At 50.9% G+C, this 25975-nt stretch overlaps 2 protein-coding genes across 2 annotated transcripts in view; both read right to left on the bottom strand.

Annotated features, from left to right (window-relative positions):
* ANTXR1 (ANTXR cell adhesion molecule 1) overlaps nt 1-10674 on the bottom strand; it is a 126319-nt gene extending 115645 nt beyond the window's left edge. The window contains exon 1 of the mRNA XM_068156574.1: nt 10136-10674. Within this exon, the coding sequence (XP_068012675.1) occupies nt 10136-10287 (152 nt within the window). The 5' untranslated portion in view covers nt 10288-10674. The remainder of the gene's footprint in view (nt 1-10135) is intronic.
* Nucleotides 10675-18920: 8246 nt separating this feature from the next.
* On the bottom strand, nt 18921-24353 carry GKN1 (gastrokine 1). The gene is made up of 6 exons (XM_068156640.1): nt 24328-24353; nt 23763-23813; nt 23211-23345; nt 22241-22351; nt 19878-20019; nt 18921-19155 (listed from the first exon to the last, which is right to left on the bottom strand). Exons 1-6 carry the CDS (start codon nt 24337-24339, stop codon nt 19067-19069), a joined length of 540 nt encoding a protein of 179 aa, XP_068012741.1. The 5' UTR covers nt 24340-24353; the 3' UTR covers nt 18921-19066.
* Between the last annotated feature and the right edge of the window lie 1622 nt (nt 24354-25975).

Below are 25975 nucleotides of genomic sequence, written 5' to 3'. Positions count from 1 at the left end.
GCTCATGCTTAGTCTCTCTCTGACAGGCTCTCATTTGCAAGGCCATTTCCCCCCTCATTAACAAAAGCCTGGGTTCAAACCTGGCTCAAACACCACTTGACCCAGTGGCATTTAGCCTCTCCTCAGGGGCATTTGATTTCCCATTACAGCAAGAGCACTGGCAGAGCTTCAGCAGCCAGCTGGCAAACTGCTTCTGCATTGATTATGGGCTTCAAGCTTCCCTTCTTTACCATGAGGGTGCTGGAACACTGGAACAGGCTGTCCATGGAGGTGGCTGAGGCCCCATCCCTGGAGCTATTCAAGATCAGACTTGACAGGTCTCTGGACAACCTTCTCTAGTTGAGATTGTCCCTGCTGACTGCAGAGGGGGTTGGACTGGATGCCCTTTGGAGGTCTCCTCCAAACCAGACCACTCCATAATTCTCACTGCTGGCAGTGGTCAACCAGACAGTGATTAATCTCTGCTGCAGCAAGGGTCACTCGTGCTATGTTCACACTACTTTCCCCATCAATTAAAGAACCTCACCTGACCTGCACTGCTGCCTGGGGCTGAGGGGGTTTTCAGTGGGGGTTATTTGTTTGCTCATCACTTCCAATGACTGTTGCAGCAGGTGGCTGGGAGCCAGCTGCAGCCACAGAGCACACAAGGTATGTAGGTCACCAGCTGAAGCTGCTGTCACTTGCCATGGCTGGGAGAAGTCAGAAGCTTTCTGAAAAGAGCCTCTGCCAGAATAAAGCTTAAAAAGCAACAGATCCATCCAGTGCTGTGCCAGCCCCTGAGCCAACAGCACTCCTGGCTGTTTGCCTTTGCAGCTCTCAAATGGTCAGGGCAGGGCTGGCAGGCAAGCAGTGCTTGCTAATGCTTCACACAAGTATGGCTGCACCTCCTGCCCTTCATCATCCTCACTCTGTTCTCCACCAACAGTCCCACCACTGTGCCTTCTGGAACAAAACTCCAAGCATCTGAAGCTACAGCTTTTTTATCCATGAAACTGGACTTTTTTTCTCCACTAAACTGGATGGCAGAGTTGATCTGCTGGAGGGTAGGAAGGCTCTGCAAAGGGATCTGGCCAGGCTGGCTGGGCCAAGGTCAGCTGTATGAGGTTTAACAGCCTTGGGTCACAACAACCCCAGGAAGGCTCCAGGCTGGGGCAGAGTGGCTGGAAACTGCCTGGTGGAAAAGACCTTGGGGGTGCTGTGTGCCAGCAGCTGGAGAGGAGCCAGGGAGTGCCCAGGGGGGCAAGGAGGGCAGCAGCAGCCTGGCCTGGAGCAGCAGTGGGGTGGGCAGCAGGAGCAGGGCAGGGAGTGTGCCCCTGGGCTGGGCACTGGGGAGGCCACACCTCAAATGCTGGGGTCAGTTCTGGGCCCCTCACTCCCATAAGGACTTTGAGGGCTGGAGCAGGGCCAGAGAAGGGCAACAGAGCTGGGGAGGGTCTGGAGAGCAGGGCTGGGGAGGAGCAGCTGAGGGAGCTGGGGGGGTTGAGGCTGGAGCAGAGGAGGCTGAGGGGAGACCTTCTGGCTCTCTGCAACTCCCTGACAAGAGGTTGGAGCTAGGGGGGAGTTGGTTTCTTTTCCCCCAGTCTCAGATGATAGAATGAGATAAAATGGCCTGAAACTGTGCCAGGGGAGGGTTAGGCTGGAGATGAGAAAAAATGTCTTTGCTGCAGGAGTGGTCAGGGACAGGAATAGGCTGCCCAGGGAGGTGGTGGAGTCCCCATGGCTGGAGGTGTTCAAGACCCTTGGGGCCATGGTTTGGTGTCCATGGTGGGGTTGGGTTGCTGGTTGGGCTGGATGCTCTCAGAGGCTTTTCTAGCTAAGGAAATTCTGTGATTCTATGATCTATTAACACACAAAAGGAACAACCTGAAGTTCAAGAGCAGCAGAATGTTAAACATATTTAAAAGAATCTTCCCATGGCTCCAGTCACAAACCCATCCCTTTGCAGTCCTACAGAGGAAGGTTTCTGCTTTCCTCTCCAAAGGCACTGCAGTGGGGCAGCTGGAGCACTCTACAATCCATTTATTTTCATCTCTACAGAGCAAGCTATAAAAGAGTAGCAAAAGCAAGGTTCACAAGGCTCTCCTTGGTGGTGCATAATCACAGAATCACCAAGGTTGAAAGAGAACTCAAAGATCATCAAGTCCAACCTGTCACCCAACACCTCGTGACTAGACCATGGCACCAAGTGCCACATCCAATCCCCTCTTGAACACCTCCAGGGATGGGGACTCCACCACCTCCCTGGGCAGCACATCCCAATGGCTAACAACTCTCTCTGGGAAGAACTTTCTCCTCACCTCCAGCCTAAACCTCCCCTGGCACAGCTTGAGACTGTGTCCTCCTGTTCTGGTGCTGGGTGCCTGGGAGAAGAGACCAACTCCTACCTGTCTACAACCTCCCTTCAGGTAGTAGCAGAGAGCAATGAGGTCTCCCCTGAGCCTCCTCATCTCCAGGCTAAGCAACCCCAGCTCCCTCAGCCTCTCCTCACAGGGCTGTGCTCAAGGCCTCTCCCCAGCCTTGTTGCCCTTCTCTGGACACCTTCAAGAGTCTCAATGGTAGGACAAAGATCAGCAGGTACAAGCTGCAACCCAGGAGGTTCCACCACAACATGAGGCGAAACTTTTTTGTTGTGAGGGTGCTGGAGCCCTGGAGCAGGCTGCCCAGAGAGGTTGTGGAGTCTCCTGCTCTGGAGACTTTCAAGACCCATCTGGATGTGTTCCTGTGTGACCTGCCTTGGGTGACCCTGCTCTGGCAGGGGTTTGGACTGGATGGTCTCTGGAGGTCCCTTCCAACCCCTGCCATTCTGTGGTTCTGTGATTGTTCCTTGCTCAGCAGGTTTTCCATCTCTGCCTAGACAGCCTGCAGTTGATTTCTTCATCCAGTCAAGCCCAAGTGTTCATGGCTGCAAATGCCCAGGTCTGCATTTGGCAAAAAGCACTGCAATACACAAAAGACATCTCCTGAAGCACTCTGCAGCCTTCTTACAACCTTCACCTGGTGAAAGATGGACAAAACCCTTTTGCAGTCAATGGGCAGTTTAGGAGACCCACTTACAGTGCTCCCCTCCACAGCTCTCAGCTGTGTTAGCCCTGCAGCAAAGCCCTGCAGTAAAGGACACTTGTCCCTTGTAAAGCCTCTCCTAAGGCAGGCCAAGATCTCAGAGCAGGACAAGGATTCCTACAACCTCCCTGTAAGACAATAAAAGCCACATTTAGCATCATTATCACTTCATAGTCCCAAAGAGAAACAAGATGATCAGTGAGCCAGCACTGCAGCTGGATGGTTGGTGCCATAAACTTGCTTGCAATTTAAGAAGAGGCTAATCCTGAGGATGACAAATTCTCTTGCTGGAGAGGAGCCCAATAACTGGAAATTAAGGCTAAGTAAACCATTATGCCTTTAACAAGAGGAAGATACATGCTGTGGTCAGCTGTGCTGGCATCTTGTGCATCGTAGGGAAATGCACGGCTGGGAGAGACACTCCACAGGGCTCTGTGGTTCCTGAGCTGGAGAGCCACACACAGGCTAACCCCTGCAGCCTTCAAGCAGCTGCTTTGCTCCACCTCACTCTTACAAGAGGCACCGTGACCCACAGCTGCAGCAGCTCAAACCTTCTTGCAATCTGAGTTGTCTCTCTTGCCTCCATTCCCTTTCTGCCACTGCACCTTCTCAGAATATCCAGGAGCAGGAGCTTACTGAGCTCACAAATGAGAAGGAAAGAGAACCAAGCCCACAAAGACTTCACACTAGTTAGGTGCACTGCAGCTGACAGAAGGACATAAAGACACCAGATTCAGAGACTGATGGTGATCCAAATTCTCCTTAACCTTCCACAGCTTTTGACTAACTTCAGCAAGTCTCAGAAGTGGCATTGCCCCCAGACATTTTGAAACATAGTTTGACTGAGCTCTTTAGAATAGAATAGAATAGAATAGAATAGAATAGAATAGAATAGAATAGAGTAGAGTAGAGTAGAGTAGACTAGACTAGACTAGACTAGAATAGAATAGACCTGGTTGGAAAAGACCTTCAAGATCATCAAGTCCAACCTATCACTCAACACCATCTAATCAACTAAACCATGGCACCAAGTGCCTCATCCAGCCTCTTCCTAAACACCTCCAGTGATGGTGACTCCACCACCTCCCTGGGCAGCACATCCCAATGGCCAATCTCTCTTTCTATGAAGAACTTCTTCCTAACCTCCAGCCTAAACCTCCCCTGGCACAGCTTGAGACTGTGTCCTCTTGTTCTGGTGCTGATGTTTAAAAACAACACAAATGATCCAAAATGTGTCTTTTGTCTTTCCAAATACTTCAGGAGTGAAAACACCTCTGCTCTGCCCTGCTGAGACCACAGCTGCAATCCTGTGTCCAGTTCTGGGCTCCCCAGTTCAAGAGAAGCAGAGGTCTGCTGGAGAGAGTCCAAGGGAGAGCCACAAGGATGACTTGGGCACTTGAGCATCTCCCCTGTGAAGAGAGACTGAGAGCCCTGGGGCTGTTTAGTCTGGAGAAGAGAAGGCTGAAAAGGATCTGATCAATGTCTATCAATATCTGAGGGGTGGGAGGCAAGTGGAGGAGGCCAAGCTCTGTTCAGTGAAGCTCTGTCCAGTTCAGAACAGGATAAGCCTTTAAGCCCAGTTGCAGCCCAAGAACATTCTCTTCCTGACTGGCAGGGGACACATAAAGCCACAGCTGATAACCAAGTAACCATGGACTGAGTTTACCTCAAGCAGTAAAGAGCAGAGTGCTGCAGGCACACTCTTAGTCCTGGATGTGAGGCAGCATCCACCCATCCCTTTTACCAAGGAATAGTTAACCTTGGCTTCACCTTGGGCAAGGGTCTCAGGTGTTAAGTGAGCTCTGTGCAATCACTGCCTGCAGGGGTTACTGCCATTCCTTCAGGCAGCCAACAAAAAGGCACAAGAATGCACAAATCTCTCTACCCTACCTTGCTCACATCCCTCTTCCCCCTGCTTCACCCACATCCCTCGACCCTCCTGCTAAATCAATGAAAGACTATGCCTCAGGATACTTGCAATCCTCTGCAACCCAAGCAAAAGGCATCCACTGCTCTGGGCTCAGGCCTGGGATTCCAGAAAAGCAGTCAAAGAATCACTGAAGGTCAATGAAGATCAGAGATGATTTTGAATCCATTTGTGCAGACAGTTTTAGCAGGGGTGGTATTTCTGTGGATCAGAGCAGCTGGGATATTGCTCAGCTCTGCAAAGGTCCAGTGGCTGGCTCTGGTGGAGGGCTCACGCTCCCCAGGGGAAGAGTCACTGCTACCAGAAGTTATTCCTGGAGGTCAGTCTCCCTGCCTGCTTTCCACCCCACTGTAGCCCCTGCATTCTTCCACACTCCTCAGTGCAAATCTGGACTTAGTCCCACATGGTAACTGCAGCTCCTAAAGCTGGGTTCACAGACACAGCCACGAGCCTCTAGAGCAGGAGGCTCACTTCCATACAACTGGTTACCAATGGATCAGCTAGCTGAGTAACCACAGGAAGCAGCTTGGATCACAGGAAGCAGCCTGGATCACAGGAAGCAGCTTGGATCACAGGAAGCAACTTGGATCACTTGCCTCCTTTTGCCAGGGATCTTTTAGTGCCAAGTTTTCTTTCACACATGTGCAGCTCCTTGCCTGCTTTCTGCACATGGGTAGGAAATGCCTCTTTGCACACAACAGGCAAGAGCGCAGCAAGCAGCCCCTCTGACAGCTAGAGGGCACAGCAAAAGGTTACAGAATGGCAGAATGAACCAGGTTGGACAGGACCTCTGAGATCATCAAGTCCAATCTATCCCCCAACACCATCCAATCAGCTAAGCCATGGCACCAAGTGCCTCATCCAGTCTTGTTTTAAACACCTCCAGTGATGGTGACTCCACCGCCTTCCCAGGCAGCATGTTCCAATGGCCTTGGATGCCCTTGGAGAGTCCCTTCCAGCCCAATGCAATCTGTGACTTTGTGACATGCTATCTAGGACCAGCTCTCCCAACAATTCTCCCAAGACAAGGCAGCTCTACTTTCCACAACATGTCCATCTTGGTATGACCTCCACTTTTTGCTGCTCAGCACCCTGCTCAGACCCTGCAGACAGCACACAGCTCCAGCTGTGGCCCACGCCACCTTTTGGGCTATTTCTGCAATCAAGACACAAGACAAATGAATCAGACTGGTCTTAATTCATGTGAAGACAATCCCTGCAATGAACCTGCTGTCAAGCAGCTCTGCATTTGAGGTTTGGTGTTTGTGTGTGCAATGCCATTTTTGCCCTCTTAAGTCTGCTGCATGCAAAGGATTCTCAAGAGGCCTCAAACCACAGCTTCCTTCAGAGCTGGAGCACTGCACCACCAGCAGCGTGACAACTGCAGTCTGGCTTGGCCAGGAGTTTGCTCAAGTCCAACCACAGACCCCTGGGCTGTCTTTGCATCACTTCTGGAACCTAACTCTGCTAGCCTGAGGTCTGATGGTCACAGCATGAGAGGACTTGTCAGTTGCTGCCTAAGCTGTGCAGGAACTCTTGGGGGTAATAGAAGACAAGCAAATGGAAGCACAGGGATTAAGGATGCTGCTGGAAGCCAGCAAGTGTATTGGGGTCAGTCAAGCTTTGGTTCTGTTCGTTATCACAGTATCCCAGTATCACAGTATCACTTAGGTTGGAAAGGACCTCGAGGATCATCGAGTCCAACCTATCAACACAGACCCCATGACTAGACCATGGCACCAAGTGCCACGTCCAATCTCCCCTTAAACGGCTCCAGGGTCGATGACTCAACCACCTCCCTGGGCAACCCGTTCCAATGCCAAATGACTCGCTCAGTGAAGAACTTCCTCCTCACCTCGAGTCTAAACCTCCCCTGGTGCAGCTTGAGACTGTGTCCCCTTGTTCTGGTGCTGGTTGCCTGGGAGAAGAGACCAACCCCTTCCTGGCTACAACCACCTTTCAGGTAGTTGTAGAGGGCAATGAGGTCTCCCCTGAGCCTCCTCTTCTCCAGGCTAAACAATCCCAGCTCCCTCAGCCTCTCCTCATAGGGCTTGTGTTCAAGGCCTCTCCCCAGTCTTGTTGCCCTTCTCTGGACACGCTCAAGTGTTTCGATGTCCTTCTTAAACTGAGGGGCCCAGAACTGGACACAGTATTCAAGGTGCGGCCTAACCAAAGCAGAGTACAGGGGCACTATGACCTCCCTGCTCCTGCTGGCCACACTATTCCTAATGCAGGCCAGGATGCCATTGGCCCTCTTGGCCACCTGGGCACACTGCTGGCTCATATTCAGGTGGCTGTCGATCAGCACCCCTAGGTCCCTCTCTGCCTGGGAGCTCTCAGCCACTCCGACCCCAGCCTGTAGCTCTGCATGGGATTGCTGTAGCCAAAGTGCAGCACTCGGCACTTGGACTTGTTGAATGACATCCCATTGGACTTTGCCCATCTGTCCAGTCTATCGAGACTATGTGCAGACCAGGGCTGTACAACAGATCAGGATTCTTTCTGACTGGCTGAATAATGGATTTTCTTCTGCTTCTTGACCATGAGAAATGAGAGAGTTACTTCAGGTCCTCTGAGCATGGCATCTGCAGGGAGTCACACCACAGCCAGAGGAAACTTGGTTTCCTTCCAACAGTTCACTCAGCTCATGTGCAGGAGTCTCCTGAGGAGAGTGTTGCAGAGAGCTGGAGCATCATGCTCCAGCAACACAAGCCCCTTCCAGGGGGATGCATCTTCACTCTGAAGGGGCTTATTGTGGCCAAGAGTTATGGCTCCAAGAGCTGCGACAAGGACTCAGATTGTGCAGCAGCTGGAACGCGTCCCACGAGCAGCACACACAGGATGCTAAATGGACTCAAGAAATCAATAAATCCAAGCAGGCACTGAGGCAAAAGGGTCAGCAGAGGGCTCTGGCACTGGTGACTTCCAGGGCTGTGTTTATTGTTTTTGTGTTACCTCTTTGATCCCACAAAGGAGGTTGCTTAATAGTTCCGTGGCTTTCTTCCATCACTGAAACGAACATTTCATCTTTCAGAGTCTAAATCTCTTCTGTTTCAGTGCTCATTTCCCACCCCCACCCCCACCCCCCCCCCAGTTTGTCACTTTTAGTAATTCTTAACCATCTTTGGAGCTGTTTAAAAGAAAAGCAGTGAGCTCTGAACCATAGTTTGCCCAAAGGCCTCTACAGGCATCACCTCTCTCTGCATTCAGCAGTTTAGAAAGCATTCCTGCTTTTGGCAGGGGGGGTTGGACTCGACCATCCCTGCAGGTCTCTTCCAACCCCTAACACTCTGTGATTCTGTGATTCCTTAGACAGCTGGAAGGTAAAAAACCCAACTAAAGAAAACTCAAGGGGTTTTTCAGACCCTCCTCTTAGCATCTGAGGAATAAAAGAAAGTTTTGAAGACAAAGGATTTGGGATAAACTGCTCCACCACGGTAAGCCTCCCAGCAGCCAGGCCCATGGCATATTGTACATATTAGCAGCTTAAACACCAAAACTCTCCTCCAAATTCCACTGGAGACCAAGGACATTTTTCCATCAGCCACTGCTCATTTCCACACCAGAAAACCCCCAGAAATAGAAACCCTGCAGCTGGGTTCTTTGGTTGGACACCTTGCTATGAACACTGAAGCAACCCTGCCTACTTCAGAGTCTGTGCCAGGCTTCAGATTTCCACCCAAATTCATAGTCCTTTGAGCAAGCCCTAGAAAGCCATGACTTAAGTGAGAGGCCAGCACAGAACCTGAAATAAATGCCCGTTAAAAGTACATGAGCTCTGACATACAGTAGAGCACATCCATCAGATGGGAGAAAACCTTCAGTTCTGCCTCAGCTTTCAGGGGAGTGCAGTCTGCAAAGGCTGTTGGCAGTAGAAACCCCTTCTGGCTTTGTGTGTTGTGGGTTTTGTTTTTTCATATGTAAGCAATAAAAGTATCCCAACTACCGAGCGAGCAGCCAAAACAACACAATGCATTAGACAGCAAAACCAGACCCTTCCCCCTGCAGCATTAGGGCAACTGGCACACTAAAACCATCTCAGTCTCAGGCCTGCATTTTATGCCCAGTATTTTGTAAGAAAGCCTTATGTAATCCCAAGGCATTTCCAGTGCTGGAATGTGGAGCTGCTGCAAACCTCTCCCAGCGGCTCACTCCGGCGGCTTCGTCGGGCAGCGCTTTTGGCAGCCTGCGAATACTTTCCTGTCGCCGAAATTGATGCTTAATAATGTCAGTGCCATGGCTCTGGCCTGCACACTCTCCACTATTTCCAAACCTTTGGTTCAAAATGACTGTTCCTAATCAAGAAACTCTAAGAAGAATCCTTTGAGATAGGACAGTGTGAAGTTTTCCAAAGCTCGGCACACATCCCTTTCACAACTGCTCCATCTCTGGCCTGAAGGCTCAGGAAAGGACAGACTCAGCAGTGCCAAGAAGATGACACTATCACAATTAGTGATGAGGGCAGTGAGGTAGGAAGCCATCTGCAGTATAAACAGTGAAGCAGTCAAAATATGCGTTTGATTAAGAGGACACAAAGGAAATGTGACTCAGTGTAGTGAAAAAACAAAGCTCTCTTGAAATAAGGCATCCTAGCTCTTTTCCATCAAAATAACACAAACCAGAGCCTTGCAAAGGGAGTAGCCACCTCTCAGAGCTGCATCTTTTACCTGCAAGTTGCTGCTCTAGAATGTTCAGAGCCAAGGAGCAAGCAGTACAGAAGCAGACCTCCAGCCATGCAAACATTTCCTCCACGTCTTCTGCCACAGAGTTAATGCCTGCAATAATAACTCCCCAACCCCTGTTTCATTAATGCCTTGACCTTTATGCTTCACAGTGGAAGCAGAGGTGACCAGGGTGCTGCTTATCTCAGCCACACAGGGTCAAGGGCAAGAGCACAATGAGGCTTCTACATCAGCTGCAAGCAAAATTGCTAACACTTGAATTTACTGAGCACAATGGGATCCTATACCAGACCCAGCAAAGAAGTCACCACCAGGAAGACAAAGGAGTTCCACAGGTCCCTTGGGGACACAGAGACTTCTACAACCCCAAAATTCAACAAAACCCTCCTGGGTCTTAGTCTTTGCCACTTCAGTTCATGCCCAGAGAAAGACTTCTTTGAAAGAGAAGAGAGCAGAAGCGACTTACTTGTCCAGAATGAAATAGAGATCAAAGCCTCCGTAGCAGGCAGGACCTCCGCTCTCTCTTTTGCCACCTTGTCCATCACAGCCTAGCACCAAAGTCACCAGGAAGAGCCACTTGAAGCCAGATCTGAAGATGCTTTGCTTTCCAATGGCCATTATATCCCGAGAGGAGGAGAAAAAGAAATGTCTTCTTCCGAGGTTCCTTTATTTCACAGGTTTATCCACCGCAGCCATTCAACGACCTTTAAACGCACGCAGGGAGATTTTATTCCTTAAAGCTCCACTTGCCAGAGCTGTCCTCAGCAATTGCAAGGCTTTCCCCCTTGTTTCCCTTGCAGTTCTGTTTCTTGGTTTCAGATTTCAAGATGCACAATACTGTATTTCACTGTTGTTTTTTTTTTTAAAGGGACTTGACCCTGGCTCTCCCTTGCAGCTCTCTGGGAGCAGTGCTGGGGTTTGGCAAGGGAAGGAGAAGCCTCCTAACAAACCTTTCTTTGTCACGGATTTCAGAAAACACAGGGAGGGTTTGAGGCTTCCCCCTCCCTTAATTATTATTGTGGTTATTAAGGATGGCTAAGTTGTATTTTTTTTTTCCCCTCAGCAAAAAGAGCTCAGAGAATGCCACCTCGTGGCTAAATCTCACGCTGCCTGGAGCGCGGTTTTAAGCAGCTCATTCACGCAGCGAGCACACTAAACACTAAACACACAGCGCAGCAGCTCTACAGAGGGACCTGGCCAGGCTGGACCCATGGACTGAGGCCAGCGGGATGAGTTTAACAAGGCCAAGGGCTGGGTCCTGCACTTGGGTCACAACTCCTCCGTAGAGGCTCCAGGCTGAGTGCAGAGTGGCTGGAAACTGCCCAGCAAAGAAAGTCCTGGGGATGAGGATTAACAGTGGCTGCAGATGAAGCCCCAAGACTGTGTAGGACAGCTCAAAAGGAAGAGCATTTTCAGACAGAGCAGACCCCATGGCAGCAAGAGCTGAAGCAGAGAACCCAAGAGCAAAGGCTCTTTGTCTTCCTTCTGGAATCCTCCCTCTCAGGCTGTGCAGCTCCCAGTACTACCTGCTGCTTAGCTGAGCAGCTTCAGGGTTGCATCAAGCATGCAGGGACCAGGTGAAGTTTCTGACAGGTGAGGCAAGTCTCCTGAGCTGGCCTTTCAGACTCTTCTGCATTGCTCAGAGTTACATTGTCTTGAAAGAATTCTTAGCAAAAGCAAACAGTGTGAGGGGAGACAGGAAAGCAGCAGGGGGATCTCTGGTGAAAATGACAAGAGGGACTTTGGACAGAGTGGAACCACCTGGATTTCAAAGCAGTCCAGCAGCTTGATGCAGGGAGGATTAGAACATTGGGAGCACTTCCCTCCCACGCCTGTCTCAGCAAACACCACAGCCTCATACCTCTAGGGTGGGCAAGGCAGAAACAGGGGCCAATGGCACCTCCTCAGTCCTGCTGCCAAGTCCTGAGGAGACCTGAGGGAAATGGAGGTCCCTTGGAAATCAGACCCTCTCTTGTGCTGGACAGGAGCATAACCAGGTGGTTTGCAGAGAGATAGCTTGGGCTTCCATACCTAAACTCCAGAGCAGTCTTTCCCTTTCTCTCTTGGCTTGCCAGGAGATTACAAGCACAGCTCAACACTGCACGGGCAGAAGATCCATGTCAGGGGATCAGGCTTTGTACAACCCTCAGCAATAAAGCACAGTGTCAGGACAGTGTATGAGAGCCTCTTGCTGAGCTGGCTGTTGTGCTGCCCAAACTGCAGGTTAGCTCTGCCCCACGCCTGTATGGGCAAAATGTGGGGGCAGATGCTGCTTGTTGGGTAGCTGTGAGAAGGGGCAGATGCTGCTGTTGGGTGGCTGTGAGAAGGGGCAGATGCTGCTGTTGGGTAGCTGTGAGAAGGGGCAGATGCTGCTGTTGGGTGGCTGTGAGAAGGGGCAGATGCTGCTTGTTGGGTAGCTGTGAGAAGGGGCAGATGCTGCTGTTGGGTGGCTGTGAGAAGGGGCAGATGCTGCTTGTTGGGTAGCTGTGAGAAGGGGCAGATGCTGCTGTTGGGTAGCTGTGAGAAGGGGCAGATACTGCTTGTTGGGTAGCTGTGAGAAGGGGCAGATGCTGCTTGTTGGGTAGCTGTGAGAAGGGGCAGATGCTGCTTGTTGGGTGGCTGTGAGAAGGGGCAGATGCTTGTTGGGTGGCTGTGAGAAGGGGCAGATGCTGCTGTTGGGTGGCTGTGAGAAGGGGCAGATGCTGCTTGTTGGGTGGCTATGAGAAGGGGCAGATGCTGCTGTTGGGTAGCTGTGAGAAGGGACAGATGCTGCTTGTTGGGTAGCTGTGAGAAGGGGCAGATGCTTGTTGGGTGGCTGTGAGAAGGGGCAGATGCTGCTGTTGGGTAGCTGTGAGAAGGGGCAGATGCTGCTTGTTGGGTAGCTGTGAGAAGGGGCAGATGCTGCTGTTGGGTGGCTGTGAGAAGGGGCAGATGCTGCTTGTTGGATAGCTGTGAGAAGGGGCAGATGCTGCTGTTGGGTGGCTGTGAGAAGGGGCAGATGCTGCTGTTGGGTGGCTGTGAGAAGGGGCAGATGCTGCTTGTTGGGTAGCTGTGAGAAGGGGCAGATGCTGCTGTTGGGTAGCTGTGAGAAGGGGCAGATGCTGCTGTTGGGTAGCTGTGAGAAGGGGCAGATGCTGCTGTTGGGTAGCTGTGAGAAGGGGCAGATGCTGCTTGTTGGGTAGCTGTGAGAAGGGGCAGATGCTGCTGTTGGGTAGCTGTGAGAAGGGGCAGATGCTGCTTGTTGGGTGGCTGTGAGAAGGGGCAGATGCTGCTTGTTGGATAGCTGTGAGAAGGGGCAGATGCTGCTGTTGGGTGGCTGTGAGAAGGGGCAGATGCTGATTGCTGGATAGCCGTGAGAAGGGGCAGATGCTGCTGTTGGGTGGCTGTGAGAAGGGGCAGATGCTGCTGTTGGGTGGCTGTGAGAAGGGGCAGATGCTGCTGTTGGGTGGCTGTGAGAAGGGGCAGATGCTGCTGTTGGGTGGCTGTGAGAAGGGGCAGATGCTGCTGTTGGGTGGCTGTGAGAAGGGGCAGATGCTGCTGTTGGGTAGCTGTGAGAAGGGGCAGATGCTGCTGTTGGGTGGCTGTGAGAAGGGGCAGATGCTTGTTGGGTGGCTGTGAGAAGGGGCAGATGCTGCTGTTGGGTAGCTGTGAGAAGGGGCAGATGCTTGTTGGGTAGCTGTGAGAAGGGGCAGATGCTGCTGTTGGGTAGCTGTGAGAAGGGGCAGATGCTGCTTGTTGGGTGGCTGTGAGAAGGGGCAGATGCTGCTTGTTGGATAGCTGTGAGAAGGGGCAGATGCTGCTGTTGGGTGGCTGTGAGAAGGGGCAGATGCTGCTGTTGGGTGGCTGTGAGAAGGGGCAGATGCTGCTTGTTGGGTAGCTGTGAGAAGGGGCAGATGCTGCTGTTGGGTGGCTGTGAGAAGGGGCAGATGCTGCTGTTGGGTGGCTGTGAGAAGGGGCAGATGCTGCTGTTGGGTAGCTGTGAGAAGGGGCAGATGCTGCTGTTGGGTGGCTGTGAGAAGGGGCAGATGCTGCTTGTTGGATAGCTGTGAGAAGGGGCAGATGCTGCTGTTGGGTGGCTGTGAGAAGGGGCAGATGCTGCTGTTGGGTGGCTGTGAGAAGGGGCAGATGCTGCTTGTTGGGTAGCTGTGAGAAGGGGCAGATGCTGCTGTTGGGTAGCTGTGAGAAGGGGCAGATGCTGCTGTTGGGTAGCTGTGAGAAGGGGCAGATGCTGCTGTTGGGTAGCTGTGAGAAGGGGCAGATGCTGCTTGTTGGGTGGCTGTGAGAAGGGGCAGATGCTGCTTGTTGGATAGCTGTGAGAAGGGGCAGATGCTGCTTGTTGGGTAGCTGTGAGAAGGGGCAGATGCTGCTGTTGGGTGGCTGTGAGAAGGGGCAGATGCTGCTGTTGGGTAGCTGTGAGAAGGGGCAGATGCTGCTGTTGGGTGGCTGTGAGAAGGGGCAGATGCTGCTGTTGGGTGGCTGTGAGAAGGGGCAGATGCTGCTGTTGGGTGGCTGTGAGAAGGGGCAGATGCTGCTGTTGGGTAGCTGTGAGAAGGGGCAGATGCTGCTGTTGGGTGGCTGTGAGAAGGGGCAGATGCTGCTGTTGGGTAGCTGTGAGAAGGGGCAGATGCTTGTTGGGTAGCTGTGAGAAGGGGCAGATGCTGCTGTTGGGTGGCTGTGAGAAGGGGCAGATGCTGCTGTTGGGTGGCTGTGAGAAGGGGCAGATGCTGCTTGTTGGGTAGCTGTGAGAAGGGGCAGATGCTGCTGTTGGGTGGCTGTGAGAAGGGGCAGATGCTGCTGTTGGGTGGCTGTGAGAAGGGGCAGATGCTGCTGTTGGGTAGCTGTGAGAAGGGGCAGATGCTGCTTGTTGGGTGGCTATGAGAAGGGGCAGATGCTGCTGTTGGGTAGCTGTGAGAAGGGGCAGATGCTGCTTGTTGGGTAGCTGTGAGAAGGGGCAGATGCTGCTTGTTGGGTGGCTGTGAGAAGGGGCAGATGCTGCTGTTGGGTAGCTGTGAGAAGGGGCAGATGCTGCTGTTGGGTGGCTGTGAGAAGGGGCAGATGCTGCTGTTGGGTGGCTGTGAGAAGGGGCAGATGCTGCTGTTGGGTAGCTGTGAGAAGGGGCAGATGCTGCTTGTTGGGTGGCTGTGAGAAGGGGCAGATGCTGCTGTTGGGTAGCTGTGAGAAGGGGCAGATGCTTGTTGGGTGGCTGTGAGAAGGGGCAGATGCTGCTGTTGGGTGGCTGTGAGAAGGGGCAGATGCTGCTGTTGGGTAGCTGTGAGAAGGGGCAGATGCTGCTTGTTGGGTAGCTGTGAGAAGGGGCAGATGCTGCTTGTTGGGTAGCTGTGAGAAGGGGCAGATGCTGCTTGTTGGGTAGCTGTGAGAAGGGGCAGATGCTGCTTGTTGGGTGGCTGTGAGAAGGGGCAGATGCTGCTTGTTGGGTAGCTGTGAGAAGGGGCAGATGCTGCTGTTGGGTAGCTGTGAGAAGGGGCAGATGCTGCTGTTGGGTAGCTGTGAGAAGGGGCAGATGCTGCTTGTTGGGTGGCTGTGAGAAGGGGCAGATGCTGCTTGTTGGGTAGCTGTGAGAAGGGGCAGATGCTGCTTGTTGGGTGGCTGTGAGAAGGGGCAGATGCTGCTTGTTGGGTGGCTGTGAGAAGGGGCAGATGCTGCTTGTTGGGTGGCTGTGAGAAGGGGCAGATGCTGCTGTTGGGTGGCTGTGAGAAGGGGCAGATGCTGCTTGTTGGGTGGCTGTGAGAAGGGGCAGATGCTGCTTGTTGGGTGGCTGTGAGAAGGGGCAGATGCTGCTGTTGGGTGGCTGTGAGAAGGGGCAGATGCTGTTGTTGGGTGGCTGTGAGAAGGGGCAGATGCTGCTTGTTGGGTGGCTGTGAGAAGGGGCAGATGCTGCTGTTGGGTGGCTGTGAGAAGGGGCAGATGCTGCTTGTTGGGTAGCTGTGAGAAGGGGCAGATGCTGCTTGTTGGGTGGCTGTGAGAAGGGGCAGATGCTGTTGTTGGGTGGCTGTGAGAAGGGGCAGATGCTGCTTGTTGGGTAGCTGTGAGAAGGGGCAGATGCTGCTTGTTGGGTGGCTGTGAGAAGGGGCAGATGCTGCTTGTTGGGTAGCTGTGAGAAGGGGCAGATGCTGCTGTTGGGTAGCTGTGAGAAGGGGCAGATGCTGCTTGTTGGGTGGCTGTGAGAAGGGGCAGATGCTGCTTGTTGGGTAGCTGTGAGAAGGGGCAGATGCTGCTGTTGGGTAGCTGTGAGAAGGGGCAGATGCTGATTGCTGGGCAACTGTGAGAAAGAGACAGAGCTGCCACCTGCTGGTTTGTGTGTCTGAGGGCTCTGCTGATTCAATCCTGTGAGATGAGGATGCTGGGGGACATCAAAGTGCAGAGCTGTAGTTGCTGCAGCCGTTGTAGGTGTGCTGGGCAAGCAGGTAGGGTTGGAGGTTTTGAAGGTTGATAGAGATGTTCTGGAAGATGTTTCTACTCGAGGTACACAAGTCATGGAGGGGGTTCTGCACAGTTCTGTGGATGGACTGGAACATTGCACTGCCCTAAGGAAGGGGAAAGACTAGAGCAGGATTTCCTTTTCAGGTTTGAAAGGACCATGACTTGAATGGGGCATGTAAGAACAGGAAGGGTAGAAGAAAAGCTTCTTCTCTGGGGGCTGATGTGCTCCTCTTCAGAAATTTTTGGAGTCCTTGGGGTTAGCTTCTGATCTGAGGTGCAGTTCAGGGCTCCTGCTACAGCCTGGTAAAGTCTCTTCATGTCACTAGCTTATGGCCTGTGTCTGCCTAAAGATTAAAAGCAGGCTGATCATCTCTCTACCTTGTTTTTCAGTGGCCCTCAGGGGGACATAGAGCTTGAAAAACAAACAAACAAAAAGCTAAAAAGATGTTCCTCAGGAAGATAACTTTGGCCTGAAGCTAGCAGAGGGGAAGGAGGGGGAATGGAGGAGATCAGATTTTCTGTGTAGCTGTGGATTCAGGCTGACAGAAAGCCCAGGAAAGGTTGGGGAAGAGCCAGGGAATGAGGCATAAGATGAAGCTGAGAGCACTGTGAGATGGTGGAGCTGCTGACAGGGTGGACACCACGGCTTGGGCCGTACCCCTGGCCTTCTGCAGGGTCAGTTCTCTTCATGTGCCCATCTGGAGAATGCATCTTTTTGTTTATGACCTGGTAATAAACACACTGAGGAAAGCAGCTCCCTAATAAGAAGCTCCTGAGACCTTGGAAGCAGTGTTGGAAATTTTGTCTGTCCCTCCCTGACTGAAAATGCCAGAAACAAAAATAATGTGAAGACTACAGCAAGATCTCACCAGACTCCTGGGGAGAATGGGTGTGCTGCATGCCTCCTGTGAGAGACTCAAGAAGGAAGGTGCTTCAGTTGCCTGCAGCTGTTCAATGCCTAATTAAGCTCCAGCTGATGCTGTTGGGGGGGTGAACAGGGTTTGCCTCAGGAAATGGGTATCAAAGATATTCTTGTTTTATCATCTGCTCCCATCTGTGTCTCTTTGGTGAGCACTCATGTGAGTGCTTGTGGGGGTGGTTCCCTTTAGCTCACAAAGGTCTGACCTGCTTGGTGGATAATGGCTTCTGTAGACATCTCAAGATGATGGTCTCTTGTCTCCAGGGTGCTTCAGGCAGCTGTTCCAGCACCCTGCATGGAGAATCAAGATGTAACCATCTGCCAAAGCTGACCAAGGCTGTTTCCACAAACACATTATCCTTGTACAGGAATCATGCCCTGCTGCCAGGGAATGTGCTCATATTCTTTGGCCCTGTCTTCTAAAGGTGCAATTCAGCCCAACTGTGCTGCTATCAGCAGAGCTGCTCTGCCTTGTGTGGTGCAGGACATCAGATCTGCCTGGGGATGAGCTGTGGGAATTTACATTCCAAGTGGACAAGCTGTGACTCCGGGCTGACACCCAGAGGCCAGGAAGGCTTTTTCCTTCCCTGGATTGCTCTCCTTTCTCACATTAGAATCGGTAGTTGGGTTGGTCTGGATTTAAGGCAGAAGCATGAGCACAAATGCCCAGCAGGAGGGAGCAGAGCTGCACGGAATGAAGGATTCAGATCTACTGAGTGCACTTTTCATAGTCGTAGGGGATCTGGAAACAAATCAAACCACAGTGCTGGATTTGCAGTGCCTGACTCACCCTGTTGAAGGTGCTGTGAAGAGGGAGAATGTGACCATTTCCTGGGGAGAGGGTTCTTTGTCTTACCTGATCCTGCTCCACCTTGAAGGCTTTCTTTGGAAGAGATTCATTCTGCCTCTGTTCCTCACTGGAGTTTGGATGGGAGTGATAAATGGAGAAGTTGTGCCTCTTCAGCCTGTGGAGTGTTGTCAAAGTATCCTTCTCCTGAGTATTGTCTGCTGCCTTCAGCATGGCTCAGGGGCCACAGTGGCTTTATTAAATCCCAGGTCATTTTAAATCCCAAATCCTTGCATCTGAGAGGCCTGAGAAGTGGGATGTGGGTTTGTGGACATGTGATGTGACCTGCTGTCAGCTGTTACTTGTGACCTGCTGGACTACAGCAGCCTCCTGCAGTGCTGGAGGGTGGTGTGGCCTGGCAGATTTGCAGTGAGGCTGCTCTTGCTGTATTAGTTCCTCAGAACTCTTATCCCAGCAGCATGAAGGAAATGTGTAGATGTGCTGTGGGGGTGTGCAGGCAGGCAGAGACCTGGGGCTGGAGTCACAAGACATGGGACTGCACTGCAATGACTACACACAACTGAAAGTCTGAGCTAATCTGGCAGCGTCTCCTGGGGATCACTATCTGTGTTTATCCTGTACACAAGTCTTTGGAGCAAAGCTTCATGCCCCTGAGCATTCAGTGTGATGCCTCTGGCCAGTCCTTGCCATGCTCTGGCTAAAACTGAGGCCTCTGTTTTAGGAACAGAACAACTCTGTAAATCCTACAAATCAGACTCCTCATCCTCTCAGGAAGGCAAACTCTCTGCATCTTTCTCCTTTCTTTCTCCTTTTCATGCCACATGAGTGAAGATTTCTGCTGAGGCCTTTCTCCCTGGAAAAGGGAAGGAAGGCCTCAGCTCCATGTGCTGCCTTTGTCCCCTACACACAGTGACACCTGTACCCTCTACAGGTGTGCCCTGTGTGCAGCCTTGAAAAGACCATTTGGAATGCTCCAGAGGGGTACAGGAGGTGCACTCCAAATACTTTTCTGGATGTGTGCATAGATGATAAAGGATATAGCAATAAGAAACTAGCCAGAGTTAATCCATACTAGAGGTCTTTATTAGAAAGGTATGGTCACAACTCAGCATCTGCATCACCAGGAAGGAAACTCCGGAGGGAGGAGATGCCAGGGAGGAACAGCATTGGAGCTGGCTTGGGGCAGCAGTGATGGAGCAGCTGCACTTGGTTCAGGCAAAGTAAGATCTTCAGGCCTTGATATTGGCATGACAGTACCTAAGGCCCAATATTTGCATGGCATCAAGTCTCTTGCATGAACTGATTCCATACTGGGGTCCTTCAGAAACAAAGACAGTAAAATACAATATTAAAATAAAATGCCAGGAGGTGACAGGGAGGATGCTGTTAAGTGATCTGTGCACTTGCTGGCAGCCCTTAACACTGGGGACAGTGTACTGGCATGTTCAGTCACGTGGGGCCACCCCCAGGACCAAAGCCATTCTCACACCAAAGGCAGCAGCGAGTAGGTGGAATTGCTGCTGTGTCAGAACGCAGCAGCCTGGGCCTGATCTGCAGAGCATCTTTATCATGCCAGAGTTTGCAGACAACCAGCTTGCAGAAAGGCTCAGAGTACTTTGCTGCTGCTGCTGCTGCCTCAGGACTAGCTCCTGTGAATCAAACCTACTTCCTTTTTAGATATGTGAAATAATTTTTTTCCCCTCACCCTACAAGAAATTCTAGTGCAAGGCATCCAGGTATGATCATGGCACCCCCAGCAAGGCTGTGGATTTACAGCAGCCTCCACAGCAATAGCTGGCATCCTGCAGCAGCGTTTGTGCATCATTCCCCAAGGAAAAAGAATGCTTGGCTGGTTACCACCACCATTAAAAACACCCCTGGAGTGTTTTAAGGCCAGGCTGGACAGAGCTCTGAGCAACCTGATCTGGTGTGAAGTGTCCCTGCCCATGGCAGGGGGGTTGGAACTGGGTGATCCTTGAGGTCCCTTCCAACCCTGATAATTCTCTGATTGTAGGAGTTCCTTCACTGGCTTGCACTCACCATTATATTCATAAGCCACATATGTTGGGAGTCCTCTGCACATAGAGAAGATGTCTGGTCCATAAGACTTGAGGTCACGGATAGGCCTCTTGATGAGGGTGAATGTGATGTCCTTTGAAGTGTGTCCATGTCCTTTCAGGCTCTGAACACGAAATGACAACACTCAGCAAGTGCAGTGCCTCCTGCCATTTCATGCTAAGCATATCCCTGTTTCTGGAATGGTGCCTCACTGCTTGGTGTTTCCCTCACAGCTCTACTGGGCACTGTCTCCTCATCTTCTGTGTCACTCTGGGTGCAGTCACAACACTGAAGGCAGCTCCCAGGGCAGATCTTTCTAAGAGAGTCAGGGTGGAGGGAGGCTAAAGAGAACTGGAAGCTCAGTTAAGCAGTGGAACAAGAAAAGAGTTGTGCAGTCAGCACAGACTTCCCACAGGAGTATCTCCTCCATCCCTTACTGGCCTCTTGCCCCAGAGGTACTCAGGTTGTAACTTGGAATCATGGCAGTTTCTTCCTTCAGCCTTACAAAAGTGGAACCAAAGAGGGCAGCAGCCCCACTTGGCAGATCCATGTGCATTAGACTGATTTGCAGTTATGCTCATGGCCTCTTAGAGAAGGCTGAGAGTTCAGTGGGAGAGTTTTCTCTGCACTGCTCCTGAGTGCTCTGTTTCAAACCACTTTCCAATCTGTCCTCCTACTTGCATGCTTTGTTGTCTGGACAGAGTTTGGTGCCCAGGTTTTCTGTCATGACCTGAGCTGCCTGCTGGTTTTATGTCTCATCATCCAGCAACAGACACAGGACTCCTGTTCTGGCTCAGCCAATTCCTGTGGAGGAAAGGCTGTTGAACAGAGAGCCTTCTCTTACCCCCTAAAGGGAAATGGAGATGTGAACATATAGCCTCTGCAGAGCAGCATTCAAAATGCAATTTCAGAGTGAAATGATTCAGAACTGCTTTTAGGTGCTGCTCTCCAAAAATAATTAGTGCCACAGAGAGTTTCCCAATATAAACTGTTTCTTAGCAACCTGAAGACTTCAATTCCCTCAGAAGAAACACAGCTGGGCAGGGAGAGGGAAGCAGGGTGGGGAATGATTTGCCTGCTCCTTTTTCTTTTAAGAACACACACACACCCACCCCCATCCCTGGTGATTTCCCATGCCACAACACCCTTCACAAAACCAAAACCCTGCCACTGCTGAAAATCTCATCCTCTCAAGAAAGAAAAACCACAGCTGAGAAACTTGCTTGCTGAACTCCAGGAAAAAGGCACACTTAGCAGGGATGATTGGGATTGACTGAGGCTTTCACATGAAGAAGGAATTTTAGCAGAGGATTCCTGAAATCCCACTCCAATCTGCTTCTTCCTTGCTAGTAAGCCTGGAGTTGAGATAAACTTCAGGGGGGACCTTAGTACAGGGAAGCCTGGAAGCATCACAGTATCACAGTATAACTAAGGTTGGAAGAGACCTCGAGGATCATCGAGTCCAACCTGTCACCACAGACCTCATGACTAGACCATGGCACCAAGTGCCACATCCAATCCCCTCTTGAACACCTCCAGGGACGGGGACTCCACCACCTCCCTGGGCAGCGCATTCCAATGACAAACGACTCTCTCGGTGAAGAACTTTCTCCTCACCTCGAGTCTAAACCTCCCCTGGCACAGCTTGAGACTGTGTCCCCTTGTTCTGGTGCTGGTTGCCTGGGAGAAGAGACCAACCCCTTCCTGACTACAACCACTTTTCAGGTAGTTGTAGACAGTAATGAGGTCACCCCTGAGCCTCCTCTTCTCCAAGTAGCTGGAGGTAAATGTTTTTGCTCAAGCCTCTGCTTTTGTTGCTCTCCTTTCTTGCCCTCTAAAGCCAGGATTTTCATAAGGACTGAGTTCTCAGGCTTCAGGAGAACCCAGGATCTACAAAAAGTCAATATGCTGGATGCTGAGATGATTGTCAAAGTGCCTGTGCTGCTCCTGTGGGCTGCACTCATCCTCATGTGGCACCTGGCCATTTCTGAAAATGTTTTGCAGGTCTGAAATCTTATATAAACTTTTTTTCCCCCCTCATTACTGGGATTATTTGTCCTTCTGCAACTAGAGCTGCCTAAACAAAACCAGCAATTTTTCAGCCTACAGGGAATGTGAGGTTATGAAAAATAGGGTGTGCTGCCTCTGCCAGCTTCACATTCTGCTAATGCAAAAGGGCACAGAAATTGGTACAGCTTCACATTCAGTGGTGTGATCTAAATGGCTTTAAGATGCCACTGTTGGTTTGAAAGCTTGTGGAAAAAAAAAAAAGGTCATGTCTCTGACATCAGTTTCCTGTGCAGTGCTGCACAATTCCCCAAGTAACTCCTCCCCTTGGATCTTACATTGTTCTGTTCAGCCAGTCTGGGCAGAGCATCGAAATTGGGCATCTTCTTTCGGTTCATTATGGAAATGTAGCAAGCTCTCTCTGGCAGCACTTTGCTTGCAATGAAGCCCTGTAAAAGAAAGATGGTAAATATTAATCCTCCTTTAATAGGAATTCAGGATTCCAATAATTGAGATGGTAATAAAGTCTGAATTAAACAGGTAATAAATGAAGATAGATGTTACCCCAGAAGCTGGACTCCAGCTGCTAAGAGGGAATAAATAATAATAATAATAATAATAATAATAATAATAATAATAATAATAAAAAACAACAACCAGGTTGGAAGAGACCTTCAAGATCATCGTGTCCAACCCATCAACCAATCCAACCCACCTAAACAACTAACCCATGGCACCAAGCACCCCATCAAGTCTCCTCCTGAACACCTCCAGTGATGGTGACTCCACCACCTCCCCAGGCAGCCCATTCCAATGGGCAATCACTCCCAGCTTCTTCCTAACATCCAACCTAAACCTCCCCTGGCGCAGCTTGAGACTGTGTCCTCTTGTTCTGGTGCTGGCTGCCTGGGAGAAGAGACCAACATCCACCTGTCTACAACTTCCCTTCAGGTAGTTGTAGAGAGCAATAAGGTCACCCCTGAGTCTCCTCCTCTCCAGGCTAAGCAACCCCAGCTCCCTCAGCCTCTCCTCACAGGGCTGTGTTCCAAACCCCTCAACAACTTTGTTGCCCTTCTCTGGACTCATTCCAGCAAGTCAACCTCCTTCCTAAACTGAGGGGCCCACAACTGGACACAGGACTCAAGGTGTGGCCTAACCAGTGCAGTGTACAGGGGCAGAATGACCTCCCTGCTCCTGCTGGCCACACTGTTCTTGATGCAGGCCAGGATGCCATTGTCCTGTAGTGTGGTCAGCCTCACAGGAGCTGGGCCCCTTGTCCTTTTCCTGAAGCAGTCCCTCACCACTCACCGTATCATAGTTCCAGACGGTTTTCCATGACCCCTGGTTGCTCTTCTGCTCAAGGGTTGCCACACGCCACTCCTTGTCGACGGTCAGAGTTTGGCTGCCTCCGGGAATGGAGATTTTCTTGGTTAATTTGTTCTTCTAATTTCAGAATATAGAAGCAAACAACAGTTTTAGACTTTCAGGTGAGTTATCTCAGAAGCCTTAGAAAAGGACTGCTATAATAGAGTAAATGCTGGCCAACAGGAACCACCTTTAGTGATGTGGTGGATTTCTACTCAAGATCTGGGGAAAATCTCCTAGGCATCAGCCTAAAACTGCCACAAGTGAGCACAGTATTTGCTGTGCCAATGAAGGCTGTGGCATCCTGGAATAGCTTTAAGGATTCAAGGAATGATTTCTGTGTATTACAATTGTCATCTGGTGGTTTCAGAGTTTTGTGCATGAAGGGAGTTTTAGATTGCTCTCCGCCAAAAGGGATGTGGAAAGCAAGGAAAACTCAAGAAGCAGGGAATCCAGAACCAGCAGCAATGTAGCCTGGTCACTCCACTCACGTACATCAGCAAGGGCTGGAGCCAGGAAGAGTCCAAGGAGGATGGTAGCCACAATCTGAAATGGAAATGGAAATACAAAGTGTAGCTGCAGCTCTGGCTGTGCAGTCCAGCATGAGGATCCTAGAGCCTTTTTCCCATCCTGGTCTGTAAGTAAACTCCTTGGGTCCCCTGTTGCTTTCCTACAGGAATGACAAGAGTCACCTAAGTGACTCATCCTTGCCTTACCCTAGAATAATACAAAGCAGGTACATGGGAGGTTGATGCTTTCAAAGCTGAATCTGGATGTGCTTCTGAGACCTCTCTACTCATATACAGACGTTTCACAGGAATGAGGTGAAGGAATTTAATCTCTTTCTCCTTAGGCACTACAAGAGAGTGGTTGATCCACTAAAGCACTGACAAAACATGGACATGGATTCTGCTTCTTGGAGACTGAATAGTTAAACCTTCCAAAAAGTCCTTAGCTCCCCATCTGCTCAGGTTAACAGGGTCTGCACTGAGAGATAAAGGCAATGAATGGAATCAAAGTTGTAGTTTATCAGGGGGAAAAAAAGAGCATCTATACTCACAGTGCACTTCATCTTGACTGCAGAGCTGAACTGGTGCAGCTAACGTGGGGCCTGCCCACCTTATATATATTTTCAGAATTAGGTGTGGGAGCAGCAAGTGTTGAAATAAAATAATTCTGTCATTTGTATCCCTGTCTAGATGTCACTGATAATTATTTCCTGCTGTAACAGCTTCATAAACATGGGAACTGTACTTCTGTAAATTTTGACCTGCCACAGCCTGATCATTATCAGATAAGGATCCATTTGCAGTGAAAAAACCAAACATGGTTTATAGCAACTTTCTGACAGATACTAATTACTTTAGAAAATTCTCATCAAAACCTAAGTGCAGACAGCCTAGGGTTAAAAAAAGAAAAGTAAACCCCAGAAGCCTTGCAGCAGACAAAACAAATAAGAGCCTTTGTACCTTCCAGAATGTCTTGCATGTAACTGCGTAAGCAGGTAACCATAGGGCTGAGCAAAACCTATGGCCCCAAGGCAGCACTGGCTCTGAGAGAGGCTTTACCCTAAAGAGGCTGTGCAGGCTGAAACATGACAGATCTGGGCCAGGCTCTGGAGGTCTCTTGGTTCTTTTAGGTGGCACAGACACTGTTTTCACCTTGCCCCAGCTTATTTTCTGTGGTGTTGAACAGACACAGGTGATCACTGTGCTAGAGAGGCTCTTGCATGCCTGGGGTTTCACAGTATCACAGTATCACCAAGGTTGGAAGAGACCTCGAGGATCATTGAGTCCAACCTGTCATCACAGACCTCATGACTAGACCATGGCACCAAGTGCCATGTCCAATCTCCTCTTGAACACCTCCAGGGACGGGGACTCCACCACCTCCGTGGGCAGCACATTCCAATGATGAATTACTCTCTCCGTGAAGAACTTTCTCCTCACCTCCAGCCTAAACTTCCCCTGGCACAGCTTGAGACTGTGTCCTCTTGTTCTGGTGATGGTTGCCTAGGAGAAGAGACCAACCCTTTCCTGGCTACATCCACCTTTCAGGTAGTTGTAGAGGGCAATGAGGTCACCCCTGAGCCACCTCTTCTCCGGGCTAAACAACCCCAGCTCCCTCAGCCTCTCCTCATAGGGCTTGTGCGCAAGGCCCCTCCCCAGCCTCGTTGCCCTTCTCTAGACACATTCAAGTGTCTCAGTGTCGTTAAACTGAGTGGCCCAGAACTGGACACAGGACTCAAGGTGTGGCCTAACCAATGCAGAGTACAGGAGCACAATGACTTCCCTGCTCCTGCTGGCCACACTGTTCCTAATGCAGGCCAGGATGCCATTGGCCTTCTTGGCCACCTGGGCACACTGCTGGCTCAAAAAAAACCCTAAAACTAATGTTTACCGCCAGCCACCCTCCCTGCCCCCCAACCCCAGACTAGCACATTCTCGCCGCTGCCACCCCTCACAGCGCCCGCCCAGTGCGCAGGCCAGGCCAAGCTGCTTGTGCCAAGCTGCTGGCTTGCAGGTTGTGTGCTCCCGAGTCTGTGGCAGGGATCACTGTGAAGAGTCCCAAATGACTCTGCCACAGCAATCTAGCATGTTTGGGGGTTTTGATTGCTTTTGTTACATTGGTGGTTGGTCAGGTTTTGATTTGGGTTTTATTTGCTTGGTTAGGTTTGGTTTGGGTTTTAATGTCTGAAAATAACTGGC

The sequence above is a fragment of the Melanerpes formicivorus genome, unplaced genomic scaffold, assembly GCF_026170545.1.
Source record: "Melanerpes formicivorus ecotype bairdi unplaced genomic scaffold, bMelFor1.0.p_v2 SCAF_34, whole genome shotgun sequence".
Lineage (NCBI taxonomy): Eukaryota > Metazoa > Chordata > Aves > Piciformes > Picidae > Melanerpes > Melanerpes formicivorus.
Note: the sequence above shows the minus strand (reverse complement) of the source record. Positions and strands in the feature narration are given on the sequence as shown.

Bases quoted from the DNA above. Each gene is read 5' to 3' on its own strand.
- GKN1 (XM_068156640.1), bottom strand. The intron at 23,346-23,762 runs GTACGTGAGTGG...TTCTGAAATTAG, and splicing joins TGGCTCCAGCCCTTGCTGAT to AAGAACAAATTAACCAAGAA. The intron at 22,352-23,210 runs GTGAGTGGTGAG...TTTCTTTTACAG, and splicing joins CCGTCTGGAACTATGATACG to GGCTTCATTGCAAGCAAAGT.